Raw genomic sequence first — 21,117 nt, 5'->3', positions numbered from 1 at the left:
AGCGATTCTGATGAATATGATTTCCAAATTTTTATGCTTTCTAGGACATTTGCGCAGTCGAAATCGTAAGTACAAAATAAGATAAAGCTTAATCGTAAAAGAAGCAATTAATGAGTTAATATAGTAAGCAAGAACCGTTAGCAAATTAACGATAAATAAAATTGGTAGATGCCATACATATTAATTGTATTATTCTAAAACAAAAAAAAAAAAATTAAGTAATATAATTTATCATTTTTCACTCTGGTCACATTGCACGAAATCGCGAACAAAATCTACCGGAAACAAGCAACTGTCAACTGCTCCTAGCGGCGAGAAATGGAACTAAAATTATTAAAAACGTAATGGTGGCTGCTTGCGGTCCATTGCTGACAACATTATTTATAAAACCGTATGAAAACCTTCAAAAACTAATAAAATAGCACAGCATTTCTGGAAAAATTGGCCAGGTACGTCGAATTTAGTGGTTTTAACGCGATTTTTTGTAATAATTACGTGCCTTTATTATCTAGATTGCCAAAATGGCGTCCATTGTACGTAAAATAGCGAAGAAGACGATTTTTCTTGAACTAAAAGTGAATGTTTTTCTTGTATGGTGGTACTATATTTTGAATCTATCGCCCAGTGATAACGATGTAAACATTGTTAATACTTTGTGATAACAAATAAATAGGATTTTAGGCTACTTACATTACATAAGATGAAACTTATGAACTTTTGCTCTAAGATATTAGAATGTATTTAGACTTTTATTCATACTTTAATACATACTTCAACTTTATCTTATATTTCTCAACTTTTGTCTTTTTTTTTTAATAAATCTTTCGAGGTCTTTTAATTTATTTGCAAATTTGTTCTTGAAACCATTGTTTAGTCAGTTATTGGGTCAGTGGGTTGTCTTAGATACCTATCAAATATCTAAAACTGCCAAAGTAAAGGTAAAACTAACTCAAGTAATAAGATAATTTGTTTGATTATAATTTAAGGCTTAATTTCAACAAAATTAAACTTTAAGCCTTATTATTGGTTACATTGTGACTTGCTTATTTAGTACGGTTAATAAGTAATATAAGTTTAGTTTTAGGTATAAAAATGTGTAGTGGTTCTGTCTTCTCCCATATGTATCCTATTTACTAGATAATCCAAGTGTAAATATATTATTTTCAGCATGAACAATCAATGCTGTTTCATCTGCAACAACCGGGCAGGCCTGTCTCTCAGAAATGCTTCCAGCCTTTTTGGTGAACATGTAAGTAAAAAAAATATTCTATAAGTTATAACTGGACTAAGGTGGTCAGATAGACAGTCGCTCCTTGTGAAACACTGATAGATACACTGATCTTAGCCGCATCCAATTGGACTGGAAGCCGATTCCATCATTGCTGGAAAGAGGCTAGGCAGATAAGCTGTCAAAGCGATCAAGAAAATAAACAAGATTCTTCTTCCAAACATTACATTATATTCCATATGTATAGATAGACCAATACCTGCAATAAAATTATAGTGGACCCTAATTCTTTATGTCACAAATTACTTGAGGCCCTAATTTGGTTTAAAAATAATGAAATGATTATTTTGTCATTCATTTAGTGTACCTGCCTTGAAATTTCTCCTCCACCTAAAGGTTGACTGGTAGAGAACACCTATATCGTTAAGGCCGCCTTTGTACATTGTTTTTTGTAAAATGTGTGCAAAAAGTATAGTAAAAAAGATAAAAAAATTATGAACATTAAATAAGATATATTTAAATGGTAAATGTTTAACCAATATATTAATATCACACTCTACAATTTCAGAACACACTATCGTCAGGCAGAAAAGTTTCAGAAGTTGTGAGCGAGATTGTCAATAAGCCAGTTGTGGAAAACAAGGTGCATACCAACATACTATGCAAGAAATGCTATAAAACGTGCAATGAGTATGACAGCATTCAAGTTAGGTAAGTTATGTATACTTCTATACTAATATGTATAATAAGACTAGCAAGCGCAGCAACAAGGTGGACAGACAACCTTATAAAGGTCGCCGGAAGACGCTGGATGCAGGTCGCCTCCAACAGGTATCTGTGGAGATCAAAGGGGGAGGCCTATGTTCAGCAGTGGACGTCCTATGGCTGAGATGATGATGATGAGTTATTTATACTAAAGACTGAAACTACTGAACCGATTTGAAAATTCTTTCACTGTTGGGAAGCTACACTATGCCTAAAGCTATATTTTGTCCAGTTACAGAAAGAAGTACCCGAGGACACTTTTGAAACCGGCTAGTAACTATTAAATAGCTTCCGATAACTGAAGGATCCTGTACCTAGGCAATAAGTAGGCCGTATGTAGGGCTGCCAGCTCAAATTTCGCCAAACCCGGACAAACATTAAAAAAACCCGTGGCGTAAATCGCATTTTTTCCCCGAACGAGTACAATTTTTTTTTTAACAAAATAGTATTAGGTACTTTGTAATCCATTTACTTACTATTAACATATACTTAAATTCAATTAGGTGTTTCCTTACCTTCTTGAAACCCCGCCCGGACGGCCCCCGGACGGCCTCCAAACGAGGACAAATCCGGGGAAACCCGGACGGATTTCAGCCCTAGCCGTATGAAATCTAACGCAAAAGTTGTATCATTTCCAAGTTTCATCAAAATACATGGGTTCATATGACTTCTATTGTAACTTAAGCATTATTTTTGCAGATTACAGGCTATAAAGAAAGAAATGCTGGAACAATTCAAATTGTCTTTGCCTAATCACAATTTGGACTATGAAAATTATGAGAAAAATGTTTGCAACCCACCTAAACTCATACCAATTCTTGGCAAGAAACTTGTGTTACCTGCGTCAAAATTACAGCCTATTCCACCGGATTTATTGTTGAAAGTGGGGAAAATAGCATCGTTTTCTAAACCTAATTTGATTCTACCACAAATTAAGGTAAGAATTTAATTAAATTTTTAATGTATTTAATATTTTTTTTACAACATTGAGTGAAGGCTTCTCTTTGCTGAAATAAAAATTATTAGCTCAGATACATAGTCCAAGTTTCATCTCAATTGGCTTAGCCGTTCTAGCGTCAGAGCTCAGAGAACAACGGATCACTATTCTGTTAATAATACTATTAAGAACAACTCAAAATTACACCCTAAAACTATATCCTAATAACAATTATTTTACAATTTCAGCCGCAAACCACAGCATCAACCGTAAACCTGAAAGTTACAGTAGGATCTTCAGTTTTAACACAAACAGTCAAAACTACAACAAGCAAACCCATCGAAAAAGCTAGTCTAGACTCAAATTCAATACTAAATTCCTTAACCAACGCCTTAAAAGATGATATAGATACTCTATCTAGTTCTAATAGTTTGAGTCAAAAAAACTCAATTTTGAGTTTTAATGTTAACTCATTACCAAAAGATTTTCTTTCCGGAGCCGTTTTGACTAAGATCGATGATAAGGATGATGATGATGATGATAAGGGTGATGGGAATGCTGATGATCATCCCATGGAGATTGATGAAGGTATGTAAGGTTGTTTTTTAGGCGATATATAAATAGTTTTCATTCACTTAACCAATTTAATTTTTATACATATGTGACAGATGATGGTCTTTGTCATATATTTTTTATAAACAACAGTAAATTATTTTGGTGCCTGCTTTAGAATGAATATTATTTACTAGCGGTTTTTCACGTGGTTTCACTGGTACTGGGTGACCTCATACCTGTACCCAGACGAAATATGTATAGCTTGAGAAGAATTTATAAAATCGGAATTTAAAAATACTCTGCAGTACATGTGTTATTTATTGAGAACCATAAAATTAACAATGTAAATTTTGCATTCCAGATTGTTTATCAGTAGTACCTGTAACTACATCTGAAGGTGGAAACCTAGTCCTCAAAGTTGAAGGGTTACAGGTAAGCTGCATATTGATTATAAATATTATAGTTAATAGTCGGAAGCCTGAAAGTTTGGCAACCAGTGTTACCGATGGGTATCCGGTTGCTTGCGTAACTAGGTTCAGGAGATTAGACAGGCAATCACTCCATGTAAAATATTTTACCTGTGTGCTAAACGTGGGACGTGGGTGAAACCGCGTGGAACAGCCAGTACTAAATATACACTAGACACAAAAGTGAAAGAAAATTGCCCTAACAATACCAATAATTGGAAAAATTCTAGGCAGATGATGACAGATAGAATTATTGGATAGCAGATCTGAAAAAAGTTGTACCATATAAATAAAAGATAGTAAGATCCTTACTAAAATTATAAATGCGAAAGTAACTCTGTCTGTCTGTCTGTCTGTTAAGCTTTCACGTCTTAATCACTGAACTGATTTCAATAAAATTTGGTATAGAGAAAGAGTTGACCTTGAGAAAGAACATAGGATAGTTTTTATCCCGGACTTTTGAAGAATTCTCTTGAAAACCGAACTATACGCGGGCGGAAGCTAGTATACTTATAATTCATCATTGTTAATGATTATTTTCCATACTTTCAGACAAAATCTTCAGCGCCAGAGGTGAGCGAGTATCTAAACGTGGAAATTCCCACACTGGACGCGGACACAGACGTGACGGACGCACAGAAGTACATCCTCGGCAAGCTGGAGATACTCAACGAGGGTGATGATGATGACGAAGAGGGACGTGAGTATCTGCCTAGCCATTTGCAGTATAGTTTCGTTTTCAACTACCAGCTAAACTATATCTTGCATTTGGACTCTGATGATGTATATTTAGTAAGTTCAAGAGTCGTCAAAATCAGCTTTGTAATTGATTTTTGCATCTACTAGCGAGCCGCCCCGGCTTCGCACGGGTGCAATGCTGGGACTACATACATATAAAACTTCCGCTTCAATCACTCTATCTGACTGTTAAAAAAACTCGCATCAAAATCCGTTACGCAATTTTAAAGATTTAAGCATACCTACACAGGGCTGTAGAGACTGAGAAAGCGACTTTGTATATACTACGTAGTGAAGAGTTACAAATATACAAACTTTCACAATCACATAATATTTGAGGGTTGTAATTAAAATTTTTGTTATATTTTATTTATTTAAATTCTTGATTTATTTATTTTTCATCATTATCATGTCAGTTAATTGCCTATCACTGCTGAACGTGGGCCTCCCCCAACGAATGCCAACCATCATTAATTTAAATTCTTATATTTTTCAAAACTTTCCAGACACAATAGTAGTGGACAGTGAGAACGGTGAAATACTTCGCATGGTAGCCGGACAGAAGTTCATCTACGAGGGTGGAGAGATATCACTGGTGATGCCCGATGATCACCAGCCTGAGGACGGTGATCAGCAGGATAATGGTGATAGTCAAGGTTAGTGATTAGTTGTTTCTTTCTATAGAAAGAAACCAAGAAAAACAACTAATTATAATTAGCTAGTTATAACAGCTAATGATAATTAGCTAGTTGTTTTTCCGCGGTTTCACCCGCGTCCCGTGGGAACTCTAAATCAAAGCATTCATTTGCGTTTATGACACAAAACAGACACGTGAATATACACAAAAAACATGGTGAGACAAGAAAAGAAAAAAAAACAAGGTAGGAGAAAAATATCCGGGATAAAATATAGCCTACGCTATATTTTATACGGCTTGCGGTACGTGCTACATTATGTATTAACTACGCAACTATGTGAGAAGACAACTCATTGAAAATTCTGTTATTTATCGGATAGTTTGTTATTTTTGTAAGTTTATTTTAATAAAGTTTCTTGCTTATCACTTAGCCGTTATCCCGCTGTTTCACCCGCGTCTCGTAGGAGCTACTGCCCGCACCGGGATAAATTATAGCCTACATTATTTTACTCGCAAATAATATAGCTTTCTAATGGTGAAAGAATATTTAAAATCGGTCCAGTAGTTTTTGAGTTTATCCATTACAACCAAACAAACAAAGTTTTCCTCTTTATAATATTAGTATAGAAAAGGTCCCATACCATGTAGTTGTGTACTACACATGTCACAAAAATTATAAAAAGAATATAATATGAAAGAAACTATTAAGTAATACAAATAAATATGTTTCAGATTCTAACGACGAGTCGCAAATAGAGCTACAGGTGTCAGGAGACGAGGAAACTGCTAATGCCATCATTGCTGCAGCACAAGAACAAGGTAGGCTTAAACATCATCACTACATAGTATAAAACAAAGTCGCTTTGTCCGTCCCTATATCCTTTAAATTAAATCTTGATCTTGAATTTTGATGCAGTTTTTTTAATAGATAGAGAGATTAAAAAGGAAGGTTTATACCTATGTTTAATAAGAACCATGAAATAACGGAGAAATAATGTTACTTTAAATTTTAGCATTGCACCTGTGCGAAGCCGGGCGGGTCGCTAGTAAAAATATAATTGCATATATTAGCCCAAGAGTCAGCGACTACCAGGCTTTTGTTATTTGATAAAGGCCGAGTGTGTTAATCTTTCTTAAAGTTCATATTATTTATTTGCATTCCCCAATGTATAAAGTAGGTAAGTTTGTATGAACGAAAGAATATTACGAAGTTTGACTGACTCATGACGGTTGTCTTGGAAGATATTTAAACTTAAGAAACTTACGGATTTCGAAGAAAAAACATTCGGATATTGTTATTTTCCGGTGACATAATACTTCCAAGGCCGATTTCGGCCACGGCGGCAGTTCATATATTGCAAGACATATTATAGTGCGCAAGCATTTTCCGTTGACATATACATACATATTATATCGATTCCCTTTCAGGAGGTGCATTTATAAAGGTGGAGTCGGGCGAGATGTTCCGCGTAAAGTCTGTGTCCAGCACCACGGCTGACGGCTCCGACGTGGACGCCTTGCAGATTGTGGCGCAAGAGGGGAACATGTTCAAATGTCTGCTGTGCGAGAAGAACGGTGAGATATTCTATAGCTATTGTTCTTTTTTAACCGATTCTAGAAGACTACCAAATGACCCTTCCCACTGTGGGTGCAGCGTGAGGGAGTGTTAGACTCTTACTGACTAAAACCCATCATGTTCCTTAAGTATGTTTATTACTCTTTATGTACTATACATACAGAGCAAAAAGAAATCCCGCAGTCGTAACATGAGGGTTTTAGGACTTTAAAAGTTAAAAAAAATATATTAAATAAACTGGCATGAAACTTCATAATAATTTTTAACTAGACTACTTTTTATAAAGTGGGACTCGGGTGACAGACATGTGATGCTGAGGAGTTTTTTGCGTCACTTCTTCTCAGCAATACCACAAAGAGTCGCGTCACGTCATGTAATTTTGACGTGATAAGTGCTGTTTCTTCAGCAATTGTTAGCGTTTTTTGTTACTGTTTCATGTGTAACTTTGACGTTCGATTATTTTAGTGAAAGCTAGTTTTAAAAATAATATAGTTCTGAATATTTGCAGAGTCCAGTGCTAGCACGGTGTGTGCGGCAGACAGCATGATGCGTCACCTGAAGAGCTGCCACGGCGCCCGCCTGTACCTGTGCCGGCACTGCGGCGCCGCCATGCGCAGGCGGACACACTATGCGCAACATATTGGTAACTTTCGTTTTAATACTTATTAACCGACTAGCTTCTGCCAGCGGTTTCACCTGCATCCCGTGGGAACCTCTGCACGAACCCGGATAAAAAGTAGCGAAAGAATTTTTCAAATCGAACCATTAATTAGTTCCTGAGATTAGCGCGTTCAAGCAAACAAACAAACAAACTTTTCAACTATATAACATTAGTATAGATTTCCCAAAAAGGAGATTTTCAATTCAGGTCATCGTCATATATTCCGTCGTTTATTAACCGGTTTGTAAATGCATCATCTGATAGTGTTTCAAGAGGAAGGTTTATGTGTATAATAAATGCATAATATAGTAGAGAAACACTAATAATTTTAGAGGTAGCCGAAGGGAAGCGAGGGCGGGGGCTACTAGTATTTAATAAATTCCAATGCAAGTTGAACGCGGGTGACGTGCGCTAAATGTTTGTGTATCGTGTGAAGGTGCCCTGATTCGCTCGCAATAATGTGGAGTCGCCATCATCGTTGGAAGCACATTTGGCCCGTTATTTATCCTTGAATCGCAAACGCTATACTTACCATATATTTTAATGTAAACATTAATACAATATGTACTTTTCAGCATCACACGCGACAGAGGCTACGCCCCCTTCCGGCCGGGCTGCTGCCCATCGCTGCAGCACGTGCGGCAAATGCTATAGCTCCCGTACTCTCCTGCAGGAGCACAACAACGTGCACTCGGGGGCCAAGCCCTACGCCTGCGCGCTCTGCAACAAGGCCTTCGCCTCCAAGTACACGCACCAGGCGCATCTCAAGACGCATGCCGTCAGTATATTACTCACTCCCGCGGTTTCACCCGCGTCCCATGGGAGCAGGATAACTTTGTTTGTTTGTTTGGTTGTAATGGATAAACTCAAAAACCACTGGACCGATTTTAAATATTCTTTCACCATTAGAATATTATCTGCGAGTAACATAGGCTATATTTTATCCCAGAGCCGGCAGTAGCTCCGACGGGACGCGGGTGAAACCATGAGAAAACGGCTAGTACTAAATAAAATGTATAATTGAAATATGTATAAATGTATTAGTAGTAAGTTAATTGATCTCATTATGTACCTAAGTTAAATAATAATATTGTGATTGTAAATAATAAGATTATCCTAAATAATGATAATGTTTGCATGCCGAATGGTAAAATGTGGCTGAGCTTTATAATTTTAAGACCTTGGTATACACCCATATTTGCAAAATAAAATTCTATTCTATCCTAAAAATGTACGTTTTGTTTTTAGGTCCGTCCGCGTCCCTTCAAATGCAATCAATGTGGCAAGTCGTTCCTCACGCAACAGAATCTGAATCAACATGAGAAGACTCACTCCGGCATCAAAGACTTCGTCTGTAATATATGCAGTAAGTAAAAACAATTGCACTTTATAATCTTACTAGCTTCTGCCAGCGGTTTCACCCGTATCCCGTGGGAACTACTTCCCGTACCGGGATAAAAAGTAGCCTATAGCCTTCCTCGATAAATGGGCTATGTAACACTGAAAGCTAGTTCGCGCGTTCAAGCAAACAAACAAACTCTTCAGCTTTATAATATTAGTATAGATAAATAGTACAAACACTTTCACGTTAGCCAAGTTAAAGAAAGTAGCTCAAAATTGGTGTTACCATATAAAATACTAGCTTTTGCCCGCGACTTCGTTCGCGTGGAATAGTGACTTCCGGCAGATTTTTGGTTTGGCCAATAGACGGCGCTATATGTCCGGAAAAAAATATTTCTTTGTAATAAAAACTATCCTATGTCCTTTCTCAAGTTCCAAATTATGTGTGTGTCCCAAATTTCACACAAATAGGTTCAGTAGTTTAGGCGTGAAGAAAAGACAGTCAGACAGACAGTTACTTTCGCATTTATAGTATTAGTTAGGTTTTTTTGGGAAATATAATTTACTGAAAATCAAGATTCTCAAAGGTAAGCACATACATATAAGTAGTATATGAAAACTTTTGACTATTACTTAGTATGGTAGGTTATAGAAAAAATCGCGAACTTGAAAAATATTGAAATGAACTCTTTTTTTCTCACGGCATTAAAATAAAATGTGAAATAACACATTTTTAAACATTATATTTCCGTATGTTTTTCAGACAAAGCGTTCAGCACACAGCACAACCTAGAAGTCCACGGGGTTGTACACTCAGGGAACAAGGCGTTTGTATGCAGCGTTTGTGGGAAAGCCTTCGCCAGACGAGCAGAACTCAGGGACCATCTCAGGATACACACCGGTATGTAATATTAATAATGCCTCGTTGGTCTAGCTGTCGCAAGTGCGGCTGCTGAGCACGAGGTCTCGGGTTCGATTCCCGAGTCGGGCCGAAATCGCTTTGTGGGTTTTAGAAGACTCACAAAGCAGCCCGGAGCCTGGAAGCTGGTGATTATACACCCGTGCATCGGAGAGCACGTAAATGTCGGTCCTGCGCCTGATCTCTCTCCGGTCGTGTCGGATTATCGTCCCATCGGGTTATGAGAGTATAGTGAGTGCACCTGTGTCTGCGCAAATTCTCGTGCACTATAATATGTCCTGCGCAGCTGGCTGATCTCCTTAAATGAGAACAGCAGCCGTGGCCGAAATCGGCCGTGGACCCCATTACACTGTCTTGTACACCCGGAAAAACTACTTTGCGCACCCGGCCTTCGTATGCAGTTTTGGAGCCTTCTGCGTACTGACAAATAAGAAAATCCTCTAAGGGAAGTATATACGGGCGTACATAAAGGTTGCACGTCTAGGAATAAGTACATACAGGGTTACTCCTGTACATAAGAGGAATACATACGTATAAGAGAGTTACTAGGACAAGTATATAACAAACAAAGTTAGAACAACATAAGAGGAGTAATACATACAGAATAAGTTATGGGTTGTTTATGTAATGTATGTAAATAGTATGTATGTAACAAAAGAACATGGGTTTTGTACATACGGTAGTACAATGGGGTACACATGAGACTTAATAGGGTAGCTGTACAAACGAACTCGTCAAACATTCAAATACATGGAGTTTCTTGCCTGTTCTTCTCTATAGGTAGCTACTTTTGGAATGGGCAACTAGAATCAAACCTATTCATTATTGTTAATTATATTCATAACTGTTGACGTTCATAAGTGCTTGTAAAGGCCTAAGGCCCGGTTGTTCGTACGTTACGGTAAAGTTATAGTTAAAATTTTACCGTTGTCAATTTTGACCACGGTTAATTTGACATTTTTATTATGAAATTTTAACGTTTAACAACGCTTTTTTTAATTTAAACCCCGTTAATTTTACTGTAACTAAAATTTAACCCTAACCTTGACGTAACCGAGCTTCGAACAACCGGGCCTAAATGAAATAAATGATTTGACTTTGACATTAGTTTTGTTTGTCTTCCCAGGAGAGCGTCCATTTTCATGCGATATCTGTGGTGCTCGCTTCACGCAGCGCTCGAACCTACACTCGCATAGACGGGCCACACACTTCGATGATAAACGATACCACTGTGACCAGTGCCCTAAGCGGTTCAAACGGAGGAGGTAATGTATCATTTATTTATTTAGATTAGATTAGATTATGCTTTATTGTACACCAAGAAAATTTACAACACACAAAGAACGGTACAATTGGCGGTCTTACCGCTAATTAACGATTTCTTCCAGACAATCTTTGCATAGAGTTTATCTGGAGAATACCTTGAAAATGGGTAGTTTAGGGTGTACATACATCTAGACCAGTGGTTCTTAACCTGCTAGTCATGAGAGACCATTTTAACTAAAGTTTGTCTTGCCGGGGACCACCTCATCGGTTTACCTAAATTGAGAGTACTTTGAGAAAGAATACAAGCATACTTTATAATTAGCACTCATTTCGTAATTATTTATTTATAGAAAAAAAGGTCTGAATTTTTGGGCCAGTACTACTCAAAGTTAAACGCATGTCGACAGTTGTGTAAGCAAGCAAATGCAAAGAAAGAAAAACTTGCCTATGTAGTTTCCAAACTACTACAAAGAAATTTTTATTGGACTTAAACCAAATATTACGTAAAATTTAGCCCAATCGTACTTATTTTTTGTTTGTTGACAAATGCAAAAGCAAGGGCACATTGTTACTGAATCCGCGAGCGAAGCGAGCGCAAAATTTTAATTATTTTTTAAGACTCAAATCCAAAATTACGTAAAATGTAGCCCAAACATACATTTTAATGAATGGGGGGTCTAAGTACGACACACCCGATATATGTCCATGCGAAAACCCCCGCTCGCAATTATAAGTCGATAAAAATAAAGTTAGACGAACTTACCAGGAAATCTAGTGCGTGCTTATTATCATTTTTTTAAAAGATTACCTGAAAAGGAAGGATTTATGTAAAATAACATCCATTAAATTGTGGGGAAATACTGATATCTCGTACGAAGCCGGGGTGGGTCGCTAGTTTATTTATATAATGTTTGTTTTTTTTTTATGTACAGACTGCTAGAATACCACATAAAGGCGACGCACACAGGCGAGCGGCCGCTGAAGTGCGGCCTGTGTCAGCTGTCCTTCGTCTACCCCGAGCACTACAAGAAGCACGTGCGGACACATAGCGGGGAACGACCTTATGTCTGTGAGGTATGTACTATAACCCCGAGCACTACAAGAAGCACGTGCGGACACATAGCGGGGAACGACCTTATGTCTGTGAGGTATGTACTATAACCCCGAGCACTACAAGAAGCACGTGCGGACACATAGCGGGGAACGACCTTATGTCTGTGAGGTATGTACTATAACCCCGAGCACTACAAGAAGCACGTGCGGACACATAGTGGGGAACGACCTTATGTCTGTGAGGTATGTACTATAACCCCGAGCACTACAAGAAGCACGTGCGGACACATAGTGGGGAACGACCTTATGTCTGTGAGGTATGTACTATAACCCCGAGCACTACAAGAAGCACGTGCGGACACATAGTGGGGAACGACCTTATGTCTGTGAGGTATGTACTGTAATATACACAAATACAATGTTACTGCACTAATATAGATCGAATGTAGTCGTTGAGGCGGCCCCTGAGAACGTTATTAACGTAATGATAAGCATTGCCAGCCAGTCGACCCATCTGCCTTTATTTTTATGGGAAATCGTTAAATGACTTCTCGCTGTGTGTCCAGCGTGAGTATCAGACTCTTACTCACTAAGACCCATCATGTTCCTTCTTAAGCGGCGGTAACTCGCACGAACAATCCCGTAGCCCCGGCAGGCTTTGGGCCCAACTGCCTTTCACGGCACCGATGTAACTTGTACAATTTAGTAATATACGCCTAAATTATCATCCCAAATACTGTTTTATTCACTTATTTTTTTCTTGTATCTATGTTTTGCAGATCTGCGGCAAATCCTTCAATTCTCGCGATAACCGCAACACGCATCGCTTCGTGCACAGCGACAAGAAGCCCTACGAGTGTGTCGCTTGCGGCGCCGGCTATATGAGGAAACAGCTGCTCTATGCGCATATGAATACTAGCGTATGTATTGTTCACTACACTATCTACATAATGTTCACTACACTCACTACACAGCGACAAGAAGCCCTACGAGTGTGTCGCTTGCGGCGCCGGCTATATGAGGAAACAGCTGCTCTATGCGCATATGAATACTAGCGTATGTATTGTTCACTACACTATCTACATAATGTTCACTACACTCACTACACAGCGACAAGAAGCCCTACGAGTGTGTCGCTTGCGGCGCCGGCTATATGAGGAAACAGCTGCTCTATGCGCATATGAATACTAGCGTATGTATTGTTCACTACACTATCTACATAATGTTCACTACACTCACTACACAGCGACAAGAAGCCCTACGAGTGTGTCGCTTGCGGCGCCGGCTATATGAGGAAACAGCTGCTCTATGCGCATATGAATACTAGCGTATGTATTGTTCACTACACTATCTACATAATGTTCACTACACTCACTACACAGCGACAAGAAGCCCTACGAGTGTGTCGCTTGCGGCGCCGGCTATATGAGGAAACAGCTGCTCTATGCGCATATGAATACTAGCGTATGTATTGTTCACTACACTATCTACATAATGTTCACTACACTCACTACACAGCGACAAGAAGCCCTACGAGTGTGTCGCTTGCGGCGCCGGCTATATGAGGAAACAGCTGCTCTATGCGCATATGAATACTAGCGTATGTATTGTTCACTACACTATCTACATAATGTTCACTACACTCACTACACAGCGACAAGAAGCCCTACGAGTGTGTCGCTTGCGGCGCCGGCTATATGAGGAAACAGCTGCTCTATGCGCATATGAATACTAGCGTATGTATTGTTCACTACACTATCTACATAATGTTCACTACACTCACTACACAGCGACAAGAAGCCCTACGAGTGTGTCGCTTGCGGCGCCGGCTATATGAGGAAACAGCTGCTCTATGCGCATATGAATACTAGCGTATGTATTGTTCACTACACTATCTACATAATGTTCACTACACTCACTACACAGCGACAAGAAGCCCTACGAGTGTGTCGCTTGCGGCGCCGGCTATGAGGAAACAGCTGCTCTATGCGCATATGAATACTAGCGTATGTATTGTTCACTACACTATCTACATAATGTTCACTACACTCACTACACAGCGACAAGAAGCCCTACGAGTGTGTCGCTTGCGGCGCCGGCTATATGAGGAAACAGCTGCTCTATGCGCATATGAATACTAGCGTATGTATTGTTCACTACACTATCTACATAATGTTCACTACACTCACTACACAGCGACAAGAAGCCCTACGAGTGTGTCGCTTGCGGCGCCGGCTATATGAGGAAACAGCTGCTCTATGCGCATATGAATACTAGCGTATGTATTGTTCACTACACTATCTACATAATGTTCACTACACTCACTACACAGCGACAAGAAGCCCTACGAGTGTGTCGCTTGCGGCGCCGGCTATATGAGGAAACAGCTGCTCTATGCGCATATGAATACTAGCGTATGTATTGTTCACTACACTATCTACATAATGTTCACTACACTCACTACACAGCGACAAGAAGCCCTACGAGTGTGTCGCTTGCGGCGCCGGCTATATGAGGAAACAGCTGCTCTATGCGCATATGAATACTAGCGTATGTATTGTTCACTACACTATCTACATAATGTTCACTACACTCACTACACAGCGACAAGAAGCCCTACGAGTGTGTCGCTTGCGGCGCCGGCTATATGAGGAAACAGCTGCTCTATGCGCATATGAATACTAGCGTATGTATTGTTCACTACACTATCTACATAATGTTCACTACACTCACTACACAGCGACAAGAAGCCCTACGAGTGTGTCGCTTGCGGCGCCGGCTATATGAGGAAACAGCTGCTCTATGCGCATATGAATACTAGCGTATGTATTGTTCACTACACTATCTACATAATGTTCACTACACTCACTACACAGCGACAAGAAGCCCTACGAGTGTGTCGCTTGCGGCGCCGGCTATATGAGGAAACAGCTGCTCTATGCGCATATGAATACTAGCGTATGTATTGTTCACTACACTATCTACATAATGTTCACTACACTCACTACACAGCGACAAGAAGCCCTACGAGTGTGTCGCTTGCGGCGCCGGCTATATGAGGAAACAGCTGCTCTATGCGCATATGAATACTAGCGTATGTATTGTTCACTACACTATCTACATAATGTTCACTACACTCACTACACAGCGACAAGAAGCCCTACGAGTGTGTCGCTTGCGGCGCCGGCTATATGAGGAAACAGCTGCTCTATGCGCATATGAATACTAGCGTATGTATTGTTCACTACACTATCTACATAATGTTCACTACACTCACTACACAGCGACAAGAAGCCCTACGAGTGTGTCGCTTGCGGCGCCGGCTATATGAGGAAACAGCTGCTCTATGCGCATATGAATACTAGCGTATGTATTGTTCACTACACTATCTACATAATGTTCACTACACTCACTACACAGCGACAAGAAGCCCTACGAGTGTGTCGCTTGCGGCGCCGGCTATATGAGGAAACAGCTGCTCTATGCGCATATGAATACTAGCGTATGTATTGTTCACTACACTATCTACATAATGTTCACTACACTCACTACACAGCGACAAGAAGCCCTACGAGTGTGTCGCTTGCGGCGCCGGCTATATGAGGAAACAGCTGCTCTATGCGCATATGAATACTAGCGTATGTATTGTTCACTACACTATCTACATAATGTTCACTACACTCACTACACAGCGACAAGAAGCCCTACGAGTGTGTCGCTTGCGGCGCCGGCTATATGAGGAAACAGCTGCTCTATGCGCATATGAATACTAGCGTATGTACTGCAATGTACACTACACAATATATTGATAATGTTCACTACATACACTACATAATGTTCACTACACTCACTACATAATGTTCACTACACTCACTACATAATGTTCACTACACTCACTACATAATGTTCACTACACTCACTACATAATGTTCACTACACTCTCTACATAATGTTCACTACACTCACTACATAATGTTCACTACATAATGTTCACTACACTCACTACATAATGTTCACTACACTCACTACATAATGTTCACTACACTCACTACATAATGTTCACTACACTCACTACATAATGTTCACTACACTCACTACATAATGTTCACTACATAATGTTCACTACACTCACTACATAATGTTCACTACACTCACTACATAATGTTCACTGCATACACTACATAATGTACACTACACTCACTACATAATGTTCACTACACTCACTACACAATGATCACTACATAATGTTGACTAAATATATAAATTAATTTGATTTTTGCAGGGTCATTTAGCGGAATCAATAGTAGTCAATCAACCGAGGGTCATCAAGGTTACTGAGAATGTAAGTTCTACTAATATAAATAATGAGTTCTATTTTTGATTATCATAGAATTCCATCTTCAACTTTTAAATACCATTACAAAAATATATGAAACATTTCTGAATAATAATATATTTTTTTCAGAGCACAAATCCTCAGACAACGGATATAACAAACATTGAATCGAATACTAATAAATTCGACGCGGTAAGAGAAACATTCTTTTTCAACATGTCTTTCAAGACCTAAGTGCAAACAACGTACATATATCGGGTGTATCGTACCTGATCACCAGGGGTCGGAGTTATTTATGTACTTGCATCGAAATGTTGATATTAATGTGGACCTTCCCGGGATTTCTAAAGGACAATCCCGTGTACCCAACAATATTACAACTAAATAATAATACGAACGTCGGAGATAGACAAAACAAATATAATTAAAATACAATTGTTATTAGTTCACATTAATTCACAATACAAATTATTGATAGTCTTAAAATAATATAACTTTTTATTTTAAAAATCACGGGTTTTTCTCTGCTTTTTTAAATTAATCTCGGATTTTGAGGCTTATCCACTTTATTCTTTCGCTGTATAAAAGCAGTGCAAGTGCATGAATAACTCTACCTAATTCCGACCTCTTCTGATCACGTTAAGTTAAATACGTTTATATACTGGTATGTTGGTTAGCACAAAGGAAAAAATAAAATAATTTTTCAAAGTAAATAGCATTAAAATGTGCGAGAATTTGAACACCATGTAAGAGTCAGCCATTACAAACAAAAGAAATTCTCCCTTGAAAACTGACAGCTGTCATCTAGTCAAAACATTCGATACTCCTAACTTTATCTCTGCTTTACACATGATGTTGTAAATTATGAAAAATGTCTCCTGTGGCCAAACCACCTAATCGATTAGGTTAATTTTTATACAATTCGCCATAGAATATCATAAAGTATATGCGATAGGATTTAATGTGATTGTGAACGACACACCCGATATGTATTTTTTAAATAACATTGAAATAATCTCTTCTTTCAGATATTTGAAACTAGTGAATTAGAGGATAGCGTTAAATCTGTTGGTAAGTTATTTTTGTATTATAAAGATAATATTTTTTTTAAACTTTTACATACCTAATTAATATATTTCTGTTTTCATTTTCAGTAAAATCGGAGACTGAAGTGAATTTACAAGATGCCAAATTTTTCATAACGGATGACAAAAAGTTAATATTACAAGATAGTGGTGAGTCATCTTCCGAGCCTTTTCCCAAATATAGGCCATCAGAGATTTGGTCACTAGCCTATGCAAGACGACGTATTTATTTCTTAGCATTAATTAATTCTTGTCACTATTATACGTAATATAAAGAGGTCGCTCGGGAGCGAATACAAAAGATTTGTGTATTGGACAATATCTCATTGAGTAGTAAACTCATTCTAAACGATACACTGGTTATACCCTTACATCTTAGTATCCAGCATAACATCACCTCTCACCATATGATCTTTACACTCTAAAAATATTGTAATATTGTTCACAGATAAAGCGACATTGAATTTAATACAAGAAGGGGACGAATCTGCTTTATTTACTATACGTAAGTTGAAATTTTACTTAAAATTACCTACTAAAATGTTATTATTTTACTTATAGGTCAATATATAAGTTCTAACTATACATGGTTGCATCATCACCCAGCCTCTACAAAACCATGTAAGGGTTGGTTTCCAGTCCAATTTGCCACATAGAACAACTGTTTACCTGACCTCCTCAACCTAGTTACCCGAACAAATCTGTACTTATCGGTAATACTGGTTGTCAGACTTTCTGGCTTCTGACTACCCAAACAATAGCCAATTTAGTATGACATGATGGCCCATCCACATACCGACCGCGCCAAGCGTTGCTTAACCTTATGATCGACTAGCTTTTACCCGCGACTTCGTTCACGTGGAATAGTGACTTCCGGCAAATTTTTGGTTTTACATACTTCCTGATCTCGCGGGATAGGTGGCGCTGTATGTCCGGAATAATTTTTTTTTTAGTTTTAGTAATAAAAACTATCTCCGTTCCAAACTATGTCTGTTACCAAATTACACACAAATTGGTTCGTGTATTTTTTAGGCTTGAAGAAAAGCCAGTCAGACAGTTACTTTCGCATTTATAATATAAGTTTGGAATTCACCGCTTTGACTTGCCACGAGCTCTTTCGAAGTGAGTGATAAATAAAATATTTGATTTTTACAGATAACATAGGCGAGAGATCGGATGGAACTATACTTGAGGCTGTAGATGCTGATCAACTAGGAGAACAGACTGAGGTGAGATATTTTTTTTAAACCCCAGTACACATTGGCCTGTGATGGGCCACGCTTTGCAATGCACAGTTGTAGGCCACGATCAATTGGTATGGCTCATTGCTGCCTGCCAAACCACTTGCGATGGACGTCGAAGTAATAGGGTAGTGACCAGGGTCGAAATAATAAAATAATATTTAGTCCGCTTTTTAGATAATAAAAAAGTATCGGATACGTATTTTTCCTTTTTTTTTATTAAACATAAAATGACAAAGATACAAAGCTTCAAAAGTTAGGAGTGGGGTCCTTACGTCACAGAGTCCTAAAAATTGTAGCACTTTGTGATGTCACACTCAACTTTAATAAGCTATATCTTAATAAGTTCTGATCCAATTTAAAAAAGAAAATAAAAATAATTGCTTAATTTTGGACAATCTACAAGACGGACTAATTATTATTTTTTAGGAAACTAGCCTTTTATGGATGTGACTATTTATTTGTGTACTACACTACTAGGTACTATATTTATTTTTACACGCAACACAAAAGTGTACTATCCTCAGCGGCCGGTGACGAACTAAACAATTGCCCATTGTGTAGACACCACAGGCTACGCTGGGCCACGATTCCTTTGATGTGTGCCCAAACAACTGACAACTCCGCCATTGTACGCCAACATTGACAATTGTCCGCCAACATACACCAATACCCCGCGTACACATTGCTAATGGCGTGTATTGGCCACGCTTGACTCAATGGGCTTAAAAACCCTGTCTGTTGCTTTGATTACTAGAGGTAGAAAATTGACAATATATAAGGCAAAACATAAGATGGATAGAATGTTGGGATGGTCCGTAAAATGATTGTATTTAAGATATTTTTATAACAAATACAATTCATTCAATTTTATTAGAGAGAGTTTGTCGTTTGTTTGATCACGTTTATAACTAGAAATACCGGATCGATTTGAAATTCCTTCAGTGCTGTAGTTTGAGATTATCTTAATTTGTTCAGCAGTTGTTTGTGCAGAAAAAAATATACCTCAAAGATAGCCTTTTGATTAAACCACGCTGAAACTTCAAATAGTTAATTCTCTCTAATTTTTTAATATCTGAAAGTTGTGTATCAATAAATTATTAACATCACCTCTAAACCTTTTAAAATATTTTTCAGATCGTAGCGAACGACGAGAATGGTGGTATGGTGCGACTCATACAGATCAAATTACCGGACGGCAACAACGGATGGGTTGCCATCAATCGGTGAACTTGTTATAATAACTATGGTTAGCTCATATTAAGGGCCTTTCCCAATATTTTATCTGCCTGTTAATTTTCTTACTAGAATTTTGAGAAGTCGAGGTGGCCTAGTGGGTAAAAAAATCAACCTCTCAAGTGTCGGACGTGGGTTCGATTCAAGGTCAGGCAACTATCAAAGCAACTTTTCTAACTTTGTATGTACTTTCTAAGTATATCTTGGATACCAATGACTGCGCCGGGACCTACAGTTTAACGTGCTATCCCAAATAGCACACATAGCACACCCGACATAAAACGTTTGTTTTTCGTTAAATAACGGTTTTCATTGAATATTGAATGTGAAATTTCATAGTTTTAAGAAAACTGACGTTTCTGTAGTCATAACGACTGAACTGATTATGATGATATTTGTTCTAGTAAATCGCATTTGTAAATAAAGAATATAGTATGTATAAAAGCTTTTCTGTATATGAAACTATGATGTAATTTTAATTTGTTCTCTGTAAGACTGAACAGATTCACTGTAAACTCGTCTAGAAATTGTAATTATGCAAAAATTTTATTGTTCGTGAATCGTGTCAAATATTTGTATTATAATACATTATTGTTATATTGTATACTTATAAGTAAGAAAACTCCGCAAAGCGGTCAAGTCCAGTGTTCTTTTTAGTTCAGTGCTTTTAAACAATGCTACACGTATGAGCAGTGTACCGCTTGTTGGTTTGACTAGGTAAATATACATACATAACATACTTATTATTGTTATTTATGAGAATTGAACAAGTATTTAAAAAGATAAAGAATCTTCCTCATAAACAGAGTCGTGGTTGTTAAGTGGGTAAAGAATCAACCTCTCAAGTGTGAGTATGGGTTTGATTTCCAGGTAAACCTAGTACCAATGCAAATTTTCTAAGTTACTGGACTAAAACTAGCGATAATCTTTGAAAAAACCTTGTACATTCAAAATAATGTAAATATAGTATTAAAACAAGATTTTTTATATCACCACAAGCTTCTTATTTTTTACCTTCTTAATTTCAGTTAGCCCTTATCCAATAGGGATGCAAAACAACAATAGAAAATAAAACA

General features: G+C 38.0%; 1 protein-coding gene across 1 annotated transcript; it reads left to right on the top strand.

Moving 5' to 3' along the window:
• Window positions 1–293: 293 nt before the first annotated feature.
• LOC110377995 (zinc finger protein 12) lies at window positions 294–21,033 on the top strand. The gene is made up of 25 exons (XM_064042256.1): window positions 294–449; window positions 1,168–1,249; window positions 1,797–1,939; window positions 2,693–2,930; window positions 3,179–3,518; window positions 3,847–3,917; window positions 4,505–4,652; window positions 5,197–5,346; window positions 6,060–6,146; window positions 6,756–6,902; window positions 7,412–7,546; window positions 8,140–8,342; window positions 8,813–8,930; window positions 9,669–9,806; window positions 10,951–11,089; window positions 12,023–12,164; window positions 12,923–13,197; window positions 15,836–15,917; window positions 16,426–16,485; window positions 16,609–16,671; window positions 17,508–17,550; window positions 17,634–17,714; window positions 18,013–18,069; window positions 18,720–18,793; window positions 19,943–21,033. Exons 2-25 carry the CDS (start codon window positions 1,169–1,171, stop codon window positions 20,033–20,035), a joined length of 3,108 nt encoding a protein of 1,035 aa, XP_063898326.1. The 5' UTR covers window positions 294–449; window position 1,168; the 3' UTR covers window positions 20,036–21,033.
• The last annotated feature ends 84 nt before the right edge of the window (window positions 21,034–21,117 follow it).

The sequence above is a fragment of the Helicoverpa armigera genome, chromosome 28 (assembly GCF_030705265.1).
Source record: "Helicoverpa armigera isolate CAAS_96S chromosome 28, ASM3070526v1, whole genome shotgun sequence".
Taxonomy (NCBI): Eukaryota; Metazoa; Arthropoda; class Insecta; order Lepidoptera; family Noctuidae; genus Helicoverpa; species Helicoverpa armigera.
This window is presented reverse-complemented; position numbering and strand designations above follow the sequence as displayed.

Coding starts and splice junctions, on each gene's coding strand:
- LOC110377995 (XM_064042256.1), top strand. CDS start 1,169: ATGAACAATCAATGCTGTTTCATCTGCAACAACCGGGCAGGCCTGTCT. Junction 16,486..16,608: donor TCATCAAGGTTACTGAGAAT/GTAAGTTCTACT, acceptor TATTTTTTTCAG/AGCACAAATCCTCAGACAAC. Junction 17,715..18,012: donor GTTAATATTACAAGATAGTG/GTGAGTCATCTT, acceptor TATTGTTCACAG/ATAAAGCGACATTGAATTTA.